This window comes from Chionomys nivalis, chromosome 12, assembly GCF_950005125.1.
Source record: "Chionomys nivalis chromosome 12, mChiNiv1.1, whole genome shotgun sequence".
In the NCBI taxonomy this organism is placed as follows: domain Eukaryota; kingdom Metazoa; phylum Chordata; class Mammalia; order Rodentia; family Cricetidae; genus Chionomys; species Chionomys nivalis.
Genome location: NC_080097.1, coordinates 19,662,202 through 19,679,190, shown reverse-complemented (window position 1 = coordinate 19,679,190; position 16,989 = coordinate 19,662,202). Strand labels below are relative to the sequence as shown.

Genomic DNA, 16,989 nt, shown 5'->3' with positions numbered 1-16,989 from the left:
ACATGTGATCTGTAATTAGCTTTAAAACATACAACACTCATGCTTAAGTTACCTGCCTAGTGTACGTGGGTTGATGTCACAAAAGGTAACAATCAGTTGAACTAACCAATTTTGTTCTGTCTCTAAATATTTTTCATTGTTACTAGAGACTGAATAGGTAAATTGCCTTCACTGTCACCAGATCACTGGTGAAGGAAGCAGCAGACCAGGAAGCCAGCATTTGTCACCACGTCTGGATGAACCAACCTCCTCCATTTAGTGCACATGACATATTATTTTGATAATTATTAAAAGGAGGAAGCTGAAAGAGAGCCTCACTGCATCACACCCTTGGCAGACTGGAGAGAGGACACATTCCTTGTGGAAGCATCTGACAGCAGTTGTGTGCTAGGTACCAGATAGGGGATCTGGAAAGAAGCAGGTAGCAAACAAGAAAGTTCATTGCTTTTGGTCATAGTGGATCTCAGAAAGTGCTACGTAAACACTGAGGGGTGTTCAAAATTATTACCCAGAGAGTGGCTTTCCTGCTGCCTAAGAAGCACAGCCATTCTCAAAGGCAACACTGCCAAGACTGGGTTTCCTTTGTACAGCACTGACTTGACTGGTTAAAGGACAAGTTTGGTGCTGTCCCTGGATTTCGTTAGGGTTAAAACATGAAAGACTGGAAAAAAAACAATAGTGTTTATTTGGTTGCATCCTGTTTCCATTCTCATTTTATCTGAAGAAAATGAATTGCATGTCATTTATGTTCTTCTCAAACTACTTACTCACCCCATTTTGTTCCAAGTTCAAATCCACCTGAGATCACCAAAACAAGCTCCAACTTCCTTCCTTCCTCTGTCTATCTATCTGTCTGTCTCTCTATCTATCCATCCATCCATCCACCCACCCACCCACCCACCCACCCACCCATCCATCCATCTATCTATCTATCTATCTATCTTCTATCTATCGCCTATCTATTAGCTATATTTATAGCCAATACTGGTCTGAAACTGGAGATCTTCTTGCCTCAGTCTCTCACACACTTGAACCAGAAGTTAAGACTTTTCTGGGGATCACTTTAAGCATTGTCGAACTGCAGGTTCTTGGTTATACAAGTTTCATACATTTCTGCAATTGTGTTGGCTCACAAACTGAATGTTCTATCATTGTCTCGAAAAGACTTACTAAAAACAGAGAGAAAACCTTGAGAAAATACAACACCCTTTCATGTTAAAAGTCTTGGAGGGATCAGGATTACAAAGAACATACCTAAATATAATAAAACAATATACAGCAACCAACAACCAACATCAAATTAACTGGGGGGAGAAGTTCAAAGCAATTTCACCAAGACAAGGCTGTCCAGTCTCTCCATATCTATTCAATATAGTGCTTGAAGTCTTAGCTAGAGCAAAAAGACAACAAAAATGAGATCAAGTGAATACAAATAGGAAAAGAAGAAGTAAAAGTATCATTGTTTGAAGATGACATAATAGTATGCATAAGCATCCCCAAAAATTCTACCAGGGAACTCTTACAGCTGAAGAATACCTTCAGCAAAGTGGCTGGATACAAGAATAACTGAAAAAAAATTAGTAGCCCTCTTATATACAAATGATAAAAGAACTGAGAAAGAAATCATGGGAAAAACACACTTCACAATAGCCATAATCAATATAAAATATCTTGGGGTAACTCTAACCAAGCTAGTGAAAGACCTGTATGACAAGAACTTCAAGTCTTTGAAGAAAGAAACTGGAGAATATATCAAAAGATGTAAAGATCTCCCATGTCCATTGATCAATCAGTAAGATATACATTGTAAAAATGGCCATTTTACCAAAAGCAATCTACAGATTTAACACAATTCCCATTAAAATTCTAACATAATTCTTTATAGAATTTGAAAGAACAATTCAACTTCATATAGAAAAACAAAATATCCTAGGATAGTTAAAACAACTTTGTACAAAACAAAGGTCATTCCTACTTTGCACAGGGTAGCAAACAAGCATCAATAGGTACAAAACAACCATGACACCTCTGAGATTAAAAAAAACCTACCTTTTGTGATAGGCACCAAGTCTGTTCCTACTGTGCAGAATTTCTATTGGTCCTTTAGACATCAGTTGTTCCACAGAGAGTTCCAGAAGTCTTGAATCTGAAGTGCAAATATCACAGTTTATTTTTACAAGGGTAGCTAGTTACTTCTATTAGGGAAGCCAGGAACATTCCAAATAGTCTTGTTTCTTGTGTGTTTGGACAGTAACAGCAGCTAGTATTAAATTATAGCCTACTATATGCTTAAGTACATAACCTTCTCAAGTAAGTAACAGACCTCATCTGATTTGACATTCTCCATAGGCTTCAGTGGGAGCTTTCTTTGATGTCCCCATTTGACTAATGAAGAAAACCAATGCTCCATGAAAAGAAATATCCACCAATGAACACACACTGAGTACCTACGCTGGGTTACACGCCCCAGCTGCTGGCTTTCAAAGCTTGCCATGCAACACAGCCTCCTGTGCTCCATCAAAAAGATGGGCATCATCATGGCTGTCCATGAAGTCTACACAAGGATTGCTTACATTATTGACTTTTCAGATAACTTTTAAGTTGACATCACTGTGCCCAAGTCCATTCTATTCTGGACTTAGTTCAACCTGCTTCATATCTTCTTTTGTTCTTCCATAGAGCAAACTTTTGTCAAAGAAAAAAATTCATTAATTGGATGTAATGAGGCCTGCCTGTGATCCTAGGATTTGGGAGGTGAAGGCAGAAGGACCTGAAGCTCAAGGCTAGCTGTGGGTACAAAATCAACTTGAAGCCAGCCTGGGCTACATAAGACTCTTTTTAATAGAGGAAGAAAGAAAGAGAGGGAAAGAGAGGGTGGAGGAGGGAGGAAGAAGAAAGAGGAAGAGGAAAAGGACAAGGAGGAAATGTTATGGGTCAGGGAGTGGGTACATGAAAGAGGAAAGACTGACAGATTAGAAGGTAGGATGGAAAGACACCTAACAAAATATTGCAGGGGACCGCTTGTTGGTTCCCGATCACTTAGCCTTGAAATAATCACACAAAAACTGTACTAATTAAATCACTGCTTGACCCATTAGCTCTAGCTTCTTATTGGCTGACTCTTACATATTAATTTAACCCGTCTCTATTAATCTGTGTTTCACCACGTGGCTGTGGCTTACCGGCTAAAGTTCTGGTGTCTGTCCCTGGCAGAGCTCCATGACTTCTCTCTGACTCCGCCCTTCTTTCTCCCAGAATTCCATTTACTTTTCCTTGTCTACCTCTGTTCCCTGCACAGGTCCAAGACAGTTTCTTTATTTATTAACCAGTAAAAGCAACACATAGACAGAAGGACCTTCCACACCAACAAAAGTTGCATAAGGCCACCTCTACAGTAAAACTAAGAGGCAATCTTTCTGGGTATTTGGATCCAACTTGAACCCATTGTCATTAAATATGCTAGAAATGCTTTTGTAGCTGGAAGGAACCTACCTTAAAAAAATCAGCTAAAATTTGAGTGGCATTACTTCTCTTTAGGTTAGAAAATGCAGGCCAGTCAGAAATTGTCCCACTCTGGAGCCCCATGGGAGAAACTCCACATTGTCAACTCAAAGGGTCCTGCTGCTGCCTTCTTAGCCTGAGGCAGAAGGGCAAAGCACACCACACCATCAGGTCCAAAAACTTGGCCTTTTGTGTGTGGAGGGGTGTTGATCATTCACCTCCAGGATTTCTTAAGAACTATTTATTCCCAAAATGGAGAGGTGGAAGTCAGCCAGTACTGCTGCGTCATGAGTCCATCTCCTGTAACTTTCCCACACTGGTAAATCTGATCAATGGTACTGTTGTTGAAGTCACACCAGTGAACCAAATATAAAATGGAATTTCCCCAAGCCCCCTCCCTCGTCTTTTTATATACTTTGGAGCCTGAGAGACATTTTCACGAGGAACCAAGCCTTTCCTTATAAGCTCCAGAGTGATATATGAAGAAACTCAAACACAGAAGTTCTTTAGAGCAACAGTTCTCCGCCTGTGGGTTGTGACCCCTTTGGGGGGTCACATGTCAGACATCTGCATATCAAATATTTACATTATGATTCATAACAGTAGCCAAATTAGAGTAATGAAGTAGCAATAAAATAAGTTTTTGGGTTCGCAACATAAGGAACTGTATTAAAGAGTTGCAGCATTAAGAAGGTTGAGAATCACTACTATAGAGGTTAAGAAAGAACAAAACTCGAGTCTGCCCCAGTGCAGAAGGAGGAAGCGTGGCCCTGCTCAGGACTATTATGGACTAAGCATAACAAGGAGATCCACATAGAAGCCCAGAGCACTTCTTCCCAGGCACCAAGGAGGAAATACAGGCTCGCTATGATGGTGAGCAAATGTACGGTATGGTATAGTATGGTACACTACGGTATGGTATGGTATGGTCTGATATGTCACAGGAGAGAGGAGAGGTTCATTTCCTGTGGACAGAGGCGAAAGCAGTGAGGGTCACACTGAGGTGGGTGGCTTGATTGCCACTCAGCGCCATGGTGATGTCTGGGCCTGAGCTGCCACTAGGGCCCACATCTATGTTCATGGCCCTGTTGTAGCCAAGGCCTGTGTTGATGTCCCTGGCTCCTCTTACCACTGAAGGCAGAAAGGAAAGGGTGGCAAAGTTGGCTCTGCCCCTTACTGGCTGCTCCACTAGGGAGAACTCCTCCTTCCCCTCACTGACTGCCACGCAAGGGAGAGTGGGTCCTACCTCTCCCCTGGGCAGCAGAATAGAGCCAATCCTGTTTGTTGGGACATGGATGAGAAGGCCCAGAGGGCATGAGCATGGGGGAGAGCGTGTCCAATCTCCCTTGGTTGCCATGAAATGTTGAAGGTGAGGAAAAGATACCCCTTTCCTCTTGCCCCTTGATTCCTGCAGAAGGCAGGGGCGGAAGTGTGGGGATAGCTTACCCAACCCCTCCCCAGCAGCAGAACTAAAGAGAACGGGCCTTGCACCTTGCCTGGGCAGCATCGTAGAGCTGGCTTTGCTGACAGGGTGTGGGTTAGCTTACACTGAGAACATTAGTATGGGAGATCTGGTACTGCCTCTCATCTGCCATAGGGTGGGCAGGGCAAGGGGAAGATGCCCTAACCTGGGCCTTGCCGCCTGCAGTGGGTGGGAGATTTGGTTCTGCCCCTAACCAACTGCAGAACTCAGGAGAGCAGGCCCTGAACCTCACCTGGGCAGCACAGTCGAGCCGACCATGTTGGTGGACACGACGGTGAACTGGCCCTGAAGGTGTGGGCATGTGAGAGTTGGCGGTGCTACTTTTCTGTCATGTGGTTGTGTGGGCAAGGGAGAAAAGTACTTCGTTGCCCCTCACCCTTCGCTGCCAGCACCAGGCAAGGGAGCCGACTCTCCCTGTTACCAGCTGCAGCTCTTGGGAAGGTGAGCCCTGTGCCTCACCTGGGCGGCAAAATAGAGCTGGCCCTGCTGTCAGGGGTGCGGGGACCTGAGGGCATAAGAGTGGGACAGCTGCCCGTACCCCCATTGCCACCCTCTTGGTGGTGAGGATGAGGGAAAGATGCCCCCCCTTTCCCACGCCATCTGCTCCCAGCAAGAGAGCTGACCCTCCTCCTTATCAGCTGCAGCCCTCGGGGAAAGTGGACCCAGCACCTCCTCTGAGAAGCACAGTAGCTGACCCTGACAGGGGTGTAGGTGAGCTGCCCCAGAACATGAGTTAGGAAGATCTGGCTCCGCCCTCATTTGGTGGTGTGAGTGAGGAAGAGATGCCCCCCACCCCCACCCCACCAGCTGCAGCACTTGTGAGTGTGGCCCCTGCATCTTGCCTGCATCAGCAACAAAGTAGAGGTGGTCCTGAGGCTGTAGGAGTGAGTGAGCCACCACTGACGACATGAAAGCAGGAGAGCAAGCCCCGAACCTTGCTCACTGCTTCATAGGATGAACCATCCAAGGCAATGCTGGAGAGCACACCCTAGTGGTGAGCACCGGGAAGAGCTGGCAGGCTGACCAGTCCTGAAACTCCCTAAGCCCCGAACGGGGATTGTGAGTTGGCCCACCTCAACATTTATCCCACCTACGATCTGCTGGAGCAAGCGAAGGGGCCAGTCCTGCAGATCCAAAACTGAAGGATCTTCACAACACAAGAATTTCCAGGGGGAATCCTAGTGAGGGCCCAGTATCGATGGTGGAGCAGAAACCAGAGACCTCAATCCAGACCAATGACTCTTTACAATGAACCCTTGCAAGAAAAGGCATTTGAACAAAAGGGTGTGCTGTGTGACTCACTGTGTCACACTACAGATTCCATGATTAGATATTTGGTTTTTTTTTCTTCTCTTAAATTGTATTTCATTTTATTGGGAGGAGGTGCAGATTGCAAGTGCGGAGGGTGGATATGAAAAGATGGGGAGATGAATGGGATCAGGGTGCATGATGTGAAATACACAAAGAAGAAGAAAGAAAGAGAGGAGGGAGGAAGAGAGGAAGAAAGGGAGGGAGGGAGGAAGGGAGGGAGGGAGGGAGGAAGGGAGGGAGGGAGGAAGAGAGGAAGGAAGCAAGGGAGGGAAGAAGGGAGGGAGGGAGGGAAGGAAGGAAGGGAGGGAGGAAGGATGGAGGGAAGGAAGGAGGGAGGGGAGGGAGGGAGGGAGGAAGGAAGGGAGGGAGGAAGGAAGGAAGAGAGGAAGGAAAGGAGGGAGGGAGGGAGGGAGGAAGGAAGGGAGGAAGAGAGGAAGGAAGGGAAAGAAAGAGAAGAAAGGAAAAGAAAGGAAAAGAGAAAGAAAGAGAAAAAGGAAGAAAGAAAAAGAGAGAAAGCGAGGGAAGGAAGGAAGGGAGGGGGAAGGAAGGGAGGGAGGAAGGAAGGAAGGAGGAAGGAAGGAAGGAAGGAAGGAAGGAAGGAAGGAAGGAAGGAAAAAACAAACTCTTGCATTCAAGGTTTACTCACGTGCTATGTACCTAATTTGGGCTTTCAATGGACAGAAAGGAGCAGAGGGTAGAGGTTTGTCTCCTGGCTTGAGGATCTTACAAGATATTTCACCCACTGCTCGCACCCTCAGATAAATACCACCCTCTCAGGTGGTAACATGGCACCTGAGAGAGGTTCACCTGCATTAATTGAGCTCTTGAAAGCTTATGTGGACAACAGAGTCCACTGCGCTTAGAGACTAACTTCCTGCTGAATCGGTGCTGACCAAAATAAGAACTTTCCCTACCCTCAGGAAACAAAATGCACTGGTTATCTAGGAGTTCTACTTAGTATTTCCATTTTGAAGCAAAGAGTGAATAAGCTCTCCAAACTTCTTTTCCGAGGTGATTTTTTTTCAAAGCCGTGTACCTGCATTTGAAGTTAAACTCGAGAAGATGAAAGTCATCAGAACCTCTCTTGCCTGTTTCATCTTTACTCAAAATTGCTTGATTTTTTCCATTTCAGTTTTGTTATGGAAATCAGCATAATCATGAGCACGTTGTGAGCACACATCTCAGTTTGCACTTTGAGACACTTGGCAAGTGATGTTTACATTCATTCATTGAATAGGAAAACTGTCTGAAAGCTAACTAAGATGTCACTGTGATGGTCTAGTGTGGGGTGCAGGTGCTTGGAGCCCCAGAATGTACCGAATTCTATTTTCCTCTCCATTTCTGGAGGCAATTGATTTCAAACTGAGGAAGAGCTTCCATGGAAGAGTAATCAACTTTTAAAGAACCCAGGAAAGCCCCTACACTCTCCTTATCATTACAACTGGACATTTTCCTCCTTTGTCTACAAGACAAATTTGCATAAAGGATATTTGGGTTTGCTGAGGTGGGATATTGGCTCTCCTGGTTATCTTAAATAGGGTTCAAGCACCTAGGTTTGGTTCCTGATGCAAGAAAACAAAGGTCAGATGTATGAATGAGTAATGAACAAAGTCGTCATCTAGTGCAATAATCACTGATTTAGTAAGTTAGATTTGACCTGGTTTTTTTTCTAATGAATAGCTATGTTAAGTGGAGGTTATTACTCCCATCAGAATCTTATAATTCTACACCAATGCCAGGTTAGGACAGTACTAGCTATAGTGGGGGCTTCTGCAACATGCCAGCCAAGGGTTGTGTCCCTTCCACAAACTGCCTTCCCATCACTCAGACCATCATGCAATGCTTTATGCTCCTTATAGAACTTATTGTTCTTTATAGAGGAGAGATTTTTATTACAAGAAGGCACTCATGTTTTATGCACATGGTGAATTTGGCCTGTGGAAAAGGATGAATAGAATAGAAGCAGAATAAATATAGTCTAAGATCCTGACATGTATAGATCCTGGCTTGGTAAATTACATGCAATTTTTAAACCTAGTGGAAGAGCAAAAACGAAATTATCGTGTAAACATGGAGATAGAGGCCATAGCAATCAAGTCATCCCCCTACTAGACCTAACCTGAGGATGAGAGGAATGGGAGAGCTCCCAGGATTGCTTAGACTCAACCCATTTACCATACATGGGGAGGAGGAGTGGTGGTATCTAAACAACAGCCTGTGCCCAGTGTCCTGTAATAGATACGGGGACCCAAGAGAGTTGCTCCCTATTTCCATGGAGATAGACAATACAACTATATCAATTTTTTCACTTATTTGGAACCCAGTTAACTAAAAGGTAAAATTTAAAAGGAACTTGTTATCTGTAACAAAGTACTACAGAATGGCTTGAACAACTGTCACTTAGGGTCTCACAGTCTGGAGTCTGAAAGTCCAAACAGGAGGTGCCAGGTGTCAACCTCATACATTTCCTCTCTTTAGTCTGTGCGTGGACATCTTGATACCAGTTCTTCAGATTAGTTCCCTTCTACTGGGTCTGCTCTTATGTCCAAGTCTCCCCTTTTTGTAAGGACACAAGTCATGGAAGAATTTATCCTAACATGCTCATTGTAGCTCAGCTTTTGGTCTTTGGTCTGAGGTGGGTGCAAGCTTCTGGATGTGTATGCAGCATCTTGCTTGCCACTTATGTTCAGGCTTTGTTGGTATCCAAACACTACAAAATGAGCAATTGTAATAGAAATGAAACATAGAGTACCTAAATCTAAGTGCCACAACCTGTGATATCAAAGCTCTCTCCTAGCTGGGAGGTGTGCTGCAAATTCCTTGTTTGTCTTCCTGGGTCTTCTACCAGGACCATGGACAAAGTGTATCCTTCTGCTCTGCAGCCGGGGTCAGGGGCTTCTATTGCTGTTACAGGAAGACTAGACCACTGCTTGGGGTGGGGGAGCTGAATTAGCTAGATGTTCCATGTGACAAGTGAATGCTGTAATATGTTTCTGCTTATCTTGGGGACAAACGATAAGGTAAGCTGTGCATTCCCTTTCCATAGAATGCTTTCCCCCATATTTCATCTCAATGGCTGGTGAAATAAGTAACTTTTATTACTATTTTGACCTATTAAGCAGACAGAAAGAAAAAGAGTCTTAGAGATTCCTTTAGTGGAGAGATATTCAGGTACAGATTTTCATCGAATCATTTCCAGTGTTCAAGGATGCAGATTTTGTTTAATAAGATTCAAATACTTACAAGAAAAGAGATAAGAAAGATCTCGGAGGCCAAGCTAGTGGTTAATGCTGCTTTCTTATCTCTGCTGATAGCACTCTTGGTGCTTATTGCAGAGTTAGGCTACAATTCAATGAAAGCAGAAGGGGATAAACCAGATGGAGGCTTTGCTTTATATTCACATACCATATACTCATGGACACATGTGAAACAGGAGGGGGAGAAAGAAAGAAGGAAGAGTGAGAGGAAGAGAAAGAGGGAAAGAGAGAGATTTGTCCAACTGAAAATAACCTGGTGCGTGTATGAAAAGAACAACCCAGAAGGATAGAAAATAAAAACTCCTTAGACAGTTTTAGACATTCATAGCCATTTCTCGGAATGGACAAACATTTGAGTACATATAATCTCTTAGGAGGCTGTAACTTATCATGATCTGTTTGGTTTTACTCTAAAATCCGAGAGACCATAATTATGAAGGGTAGGGGATTTCCTAGTAGTGAGATCTCAGGCACAGATGCCAAAATCCTCCAAGTTCTCACCTCTTACATGACATCATTTGTTGTATCAACTGTCTGAACAGACTTCACTTCCTTGTTATGGACAGGGAGAGTAACATTTCTGTTTAGGTTATATCCAACATAGTGGTAATGAGCACAATTAATTAAACTCCTAAAGACAAATTTGGGTTCAACATGAAGATCTGAAAAGCAAAACAGCCAGCCACTGGCTCTTACCTCGACCTCAATCTGAAATGGCAAATCTGCCTCCAGGAAACTCAGAATGAGACTGTACCTGAGAGCTGTTTCTTCCCATTTTATAATCTTCTATAGGGCTTGGATTAAAGGCATGAGCCACTGGGATTAAAGTCATGCACCACCCAGTTTCTATGACAACCCCATGGCCACTGGGATGAAAGGTGTATGTTACCACTGCCTGGTGTAATAATGACCAACGGGGTTGTTTTACTCTCTGATCTTCTGGCAAGCTTTATTTACTAAAATACAAGTGAATACCACTATATTTCCCTTTTGTCTAAAATAAAAATGAAGGCTATAACTAACATAAGAAAAACTGTATATAATAAGTACAATAACTATATATAATATATAGAGGAAATAAATACATCAACAATGTCTAGTCTATTTGCATTTGACAAATTCAGAGAAAATATTCCATATCTATCCTATCTTGGTGAGTCCAAAGTCTTGTACCTAATTTACTTTATATTATAACTTGCTTTCTGCGTCAGGTAAACAAGGAAATCTATAACTATCTATTCTTCAACTCCCTCAGAAACTCAAGAAGGAAATAATATTAACTGAGTAAGCAGGAAGGAAGTGCAAGTAAGGGACTTCCAAAAAATGTGAGTAACGACAAAAGCACCTGGCTGCCTCGACTGTCACCCAAAGTTCCTCTGCAATGTTGGGGCATCTATCTTCAGCCTACAGGCCTAGTGTATCCAGCAAACTTTTCTGTGAAGCAAGATATTTTGTGTCCTGCTTGTCTAATTAGGGTAGCATACTGTTAGTCGTCAAGGCAGGGGCATTTCCTTGCCCAGTGACTTACTTTTGCCACAAAGAAAGTAAACTCCATGTGGTGTTTCTTTGATGCTCATTATCTTCTCTGGAGTAGATTGATGCTGCCAGGAGCAGACATGTCTCATTGTCATAAAAGATAAGAGCCTAGGTTGTTAAAACATCTTAAATGCAATATGTTGTAGATCTCTGAAGTGTTTGAAGATGACCTATCTATCTAAAATATATCTTTGCTTGAACTTGGAAACATACCTAATGTAACTACAAGTTAGATTATACTAGGTGATAAACTACTAACCTATATTTCCTTATTATCCTAAACAGTTGGTAATAATAATTTTCAAGAAGGAGAGAGTTATAGTACATTATTAAATGAGCTGTATAGGTACAATTCCTTGAACAAGATTAGGAATGTATGTATAGTATGTTTTAACAAAATTAAACTCAAATTTGTGTCATTATACAAAATTTGTATACAATATATAAAAGTCCAATCCAATGTAGAATATTTAAAATTAATAGTTTTAATCTACTTTTTAAAAATAGATTCTATAATCTTCCTTTTTAATCTTATTCTATATCCTCTTTTTTTCTTTTTAGAATGTACTCAATAATTTGCCCTTTTATTCCATCATATCTGTACCCTCTTTTTCTTTTAAAAACAAGAACCTTGAATCTAATTTTCTTTGTTTAGATTTTTTTCCTGATCATTTGATGGAGGAAGGTCATTGGTTAAAAATAAAGAAACTGCTTGGCCCTCATAGGTTAGAACATAGGTGGGTGGAGTAAACAGAACAGAATGCTGGGAGGAAGAGGAAGTGAGCTCAGATGCAGGGCAGCTCCTCTGAGAGACAGCTGCCATGCTCTCTTCTCCAGAGCAGATGCGATGAAGGTCTGACCCAGGATGGACGTAGGCTAGAATCTTCCCAGTAAGCGCACCTTGGGGTGCTACACACATGAACAGAAATGGGCCAAACAGTGTTTAAATGAATAGAGTTTGTGTGTTGTTATTTTGGGGCATAAGCTAGCCAGACTACCAGAAGCTGGGGTGGCAGGAACACAGCCCGCAGCTCCCACTACAATCATTACCAATAATAACTTATAAATACAACCCCTAAGCAATGGCAAATATCCACAATCCATTCTTGGTGAATGTGGGCATAGTTTTCTAAGTTACTTCCTGCTGATTGGGGGCACTGATAATCCTATGGGGACCCAAAGAAAATTTAGCATTATCGTCAAGTCCTGACTGAAGTATTCTGTGAGGCTGGATCATTTCAGCCATCAGTCTTGAAGCCATTCTGTATATAGAACTCAGAGGAGACTACAAAAGAGGTACTCTAAAACGTTGGATCATCTGGGCCATTCACCCCCATCAAAGATATTTCAGGGTGTCTTCCTCGATCAAATCTTATTTTTCTTAACCCAGAAAAGAATAGTAGCCTCTTACTTCCTGTGGAAACAAAAGCAAAACCTCTTCTGCCAATTAGCATATCTTTTGACTTAAATTTTGAAGTCAAGGTATTTTCAAAATATATAGATTAAATTAATTCAGTAGCATTTATAACCAAACATCTTTTAACAGCTGTTGCTCCTTCCTCAGTAGTCAAACAATTCAAAGACAACACAATAACATACAGATTCTCTGTGTATTTTCTATCTTTACATGGAAGCTAAGCCAGGGTGGATGGGTGCTGGGAGCGATCATTTTTCTTCTGAACCTAAGTGACTAGGTTTGGGTCTGGCTCTGGAGTGAGCTGGTACCTAAAAAGCCTCAGGCAAATGACTTTTTTTGTAAATTTGTGCCACAAAAATTTGGGTGCCAAATGAAGCCTGATTAACAAAAACTCAGAGAGAGAAATTGGGGTTCAGCTGGAATTAACGGCATACACTCCCTGGTTTCTATGGCACTGGGATTAAAGGTGTGTGTTACTACTTCCTGGTGTAAAGCTGACCAGTGGAGCTGTCTTACTCTCTAAACTTCAGGCAAGCTTTATTTATTAAAATATAATTGAAATGCCACTACATGGTAAGACTTTTTCTTTGGGGAGATTTTTTCCCCCGAATCATGACAAAACACCACACAGTGACCTTTACATTCCCAGGAGCAATGCATGGACATTAGCAGCCACAGGCCTATTGCTACCTCATTGCCCGAATTCTGTCCTGCCCAAGCATCATGTTGTTGCAGACATGCATGATGTTGGCTTGCCTTTATTTGCTCCAAATATCTTGGGAAATAAGGCTTGCTAGCTGCCATAGGAGGAAGAGAAAATAGTTGATATTTGGATGGTATTCCTGTTTGATTTTTCTCTTCTTAGCTTAAAACACTGACCAAAATCAACTTGGGGGAGGGAGCAGTCTATTTTGTCTTAAAGCTCCTGGAACACAAGTCAGTACTGAGAGAGGGAAGGGCAGGAACTCAAGGAAGAAACACAAAGGCGAGAACCAAACTAAAAGCCATAGAGGAATGTTTGTTTCTTACAGGCTTGCCCCCACCATGGTTTGCTGAGTTTGCTTTCTGATGAGACACAAGACTACCATTGCAGGAGTGGCAATGCCTACAGTGGGCAGGACCCTCCAACATCAATTATTAAAAAAAATGCCCCCACAGAACTGCCTACATGCCAGCCCCTTGGGAGCAATTAAGGTTCCCACTCCCCAGATGACTCTAATTTGGATCACGTAGACACAAATGGATGCAAACGCAGCTGAGAATGTTCAAAACCCAGGTGTTGATGACTATAGAACCCAATGGTCAGACGCAAATGTCTATATTACTTTTATTATCTATCTGCCAACTACCCATGGCTGTCAAAACTTTGAGCAGACACAAGCCAGAGCACTCTTAACTGCTAAAGACCAGCCTCAACCCTTCTCTCTTACCAGACACGCCCACAGCTCAAGACACCTTATTTGAATTTGACTTTTCAAAACTGCAAAAGTCCTAGATGCTGGTGTTGCTCTGTTAGTCTTCGCATTTAATACAAAATAGAGCATTTCTATGTTTCAATTGATACATACCCACATGTTTTCCTCTCCCAAAAATGAATTAATCACTCATATTCCTTTTAAAAATATTTGAGAATGTCCCTGGAATAGTATTTGGTGAGAAAGAGTTCTATCACCCCAAATTTCTTACTGACAGGGTGAAAATGTTTTTCTCTGTAACCAATAATTTTGATTTCAGTGCTGTTTGGGGGTTTTTGTTTGTTTGTTTCTCTCTGTAAACTAACTTTCCACAGACTTGGTAGTAACATGAAATAAAGCCATTAGGTCTCTCTCTATTCAAATAGTATAATCCATGAGACACAGTGAGCAATAGTCAGCAATATGCTAAACCCATGCTTCATGGGCATTAATAGCACGCCTCTTTGCTGTGCTGTGATCTCCTATCCCTGCTCCTTACATGTGCTCTACAGAGGTTTGGTCATGCATTAAGGGAAGTGGTCACAAGGGTGTCAAAAGAGCACACATGTATCTCTCTATGCATATTTTATCTAATAGAGAAGAGCTTAATATTAAAAGGGGTAGTATTATTCATAAAGAGATTGTATATTAGATTTCCCAAAGGAGTATTACTGATAACACATCACATTCCGGATCTGGGCTCACAGCCCTGAAGATGGATCAAAGAAAGAAAGTCTGGCCACAAGCTGTGATGAGCTATATATACTGGATAAAAGCAAAATTTCCCAGAATTAAGTTTTCAACAATATGCAAAAATACAGAAAAACTTCCTAAAGGGAGAATGTAAGGGCTTACCAAAATAATTAATGCTGTCCTCTGAATTCCATTGGAACCAGAAATTTCTATTTAAGCAGAATATAGTCAATCTTATTCTTACCCAGTAAAGGTGGTGTTTTTGAGGATTTTTGAATTTATTTGAAATAGGACTTCCCTGTGTAGCCAGGTCTCTCCTCTCACTGTGTAGACTGAACTGGCCTTCAACTCAGAACAGTTCTCAAGGGCTGAGATTACAGTTGTGCATGTACACCCTCATGTCTTTCTGGCTATGTCACATTTTTCAAGTATTTGTTTTTACGAGTTATATATTTATATTTTATGTATGTGAGTATCTGGCCTGCATATATGTCTGCTCACCACGTGCATGCAGTGGTTGCAAAGGCCAGAAGGCATGAGATCCCCTGGAGCTGGAGTTGTAGATGGTTATGAGCCATCATGTGGATGCTGGGAATTGAACTCAGGCCCTCTGCAAGAACAGCAAGTACTCTTAATGACTGAGCCTTCTCTTTAGTAGTTTGTTTATTTGTTTGTGTGTGTATGTATCTGAGTTAGCATATACGCATGTTTATGTAAGTGTGCGCATCTGTGTGTGTGAACGCGTGCAAAAACACCAGAAGGGGGCTGCAGCATCTGCCTCTTTCACTGTTCACTTACTCTTTTCTGAGGCAGCATCTTTTTATGAAGCTAGGGTTTGCATTTTCTCAGGTGGACCAGAAACCAGCAAGCCCCTGAAAGCTCTGAACCACTCAGAACTGGGATCCCTGGTGTTCACTGGATACTGAGCTTGTTACATGAGTTTGGAATTTGAACTTGAGTCCTCACAAATGCACAACAAGTGCTCTTAATTGTTAATCCATGTCTCTAACCCCAGAAAAATTTTGATTTATAGATTTTCTTGTATTCACATCAAGTCATGTCACTTATTTATTATATAACAAAAGCCACTGCATCTTGTCCCTCAAGGGACCAACACAAGAATTTTAAAAAAGGCATAATGGTGTGAGAAGTCCTTCTGTGTAGGTTTTGCATTCATTGGTTTATGAATAAAGAAGCTGGCTTGGCCTCTGATAGGGTAAAATAGAGCTATGCAGGAAATAGTAAACTGAATGGTGGGAGAAAGAAGGTGGAGTCAGGAGAAGTCATATATCCCCACCAGAGACAGATGCCTATGGAACCTTGACTTTAAGCCACAGCCACATGGTGATAAACATATTAATAGAAATGGGTTAAATTAAGATTTAGGAGCTAGCCAATAAGAAGCTAGAGCTAACAGACCAAGCAGTGATTTAATTAATACAGTTTCTGTGTGGTTATTTAGGGGTTGAGCAGCCGGGATCATATTTTGAGTCTAGGCAGCTGGGAACGAACAAGCGGCTTCCTACAACAGCATAACAACTTTTAAAATATATGTTTTTCTGCTACAAAATTTCCTTTTTCCTCTACACATTATTTCTAAACCAGGTAGGGTGTTTTACATATGGTCTCCATGTTCCCAGAGGACCATCGTAACCAAGGACTTAGGTCTCAGACTGATGCTGTTGGGAGATAGCACCCTAAGAAGAGAGGGGCCGGGTGCTGGAGAGATGGCTCAACAGTTAAGAGCCTGCTCTTCCAAAGGTCCTGAGTTCAATTTTCAGCAACCACATGGTGCTCACAACCATCTGTAATGAGATCTGGCAACCTCCTCTGGCGTGAAGGCGTACATGCAGGCAGAATAGTATACATAATAAATAAATCTTAAAAAGAAACAAGGGGCCCCAGTGAGAGGGTCTTTGGGTCACTGATCGCAGGAGAAAAATTACATATGACTCCTTGGCAGTGTAGGTATAACTCTTGAAGACTGTCATGGACTCTAGCCTAATGTGGCTTTCCTTCTCTCTCCCTGTTGGATCTAGAACCATGTGTTTCCCCTACTCTCACAATAACAAGACAGCATCCCCCAGTCATCACCAGGAGTCAAATCACAGGGGTTCTATTAATCTTTTGACCTGTTGAATTCTACAAACTGCAGGCTCGATGAAATTTTCTCAGTGTAAGTTAGCAGCCTTGGGTATTTCATTAAAGCAAGGCGAAGGTAACTGCGAGCCAGCTTGCGATAAGACTCAAGTATTTCTTTACATCACTCGTGGCAAACCTGGCATCCCTAGATTTTTTAGTGCTCTCCTCAGAGGCACGTAATTTCAAAGCAAAATG

The 16,989-nt window shown here is 42.2% G+C and overlaps 1 protein-coding gene across 1 annotated transcript in view; it reads right to left on the bottom strand.

Moving 5' to 3' along the window:
• Positions 1-16,989, bottom strand: part of Klf12 (KLF transcription factor 12) — a 545,932-nt gene that overhangs the window by 115,790 nt on the left and 413,153 nt on the right. The window contains exon 8 of the mRNA XM_057785991.1: positions 2,050-2,146. Coding sequence (XP_057641974.1) covers positions 2,050-2,146 — 97 coding nt within the window. The remainder of the gene's footprint in view (positions 1-2,049; positions 2,147-16,989) is intronic.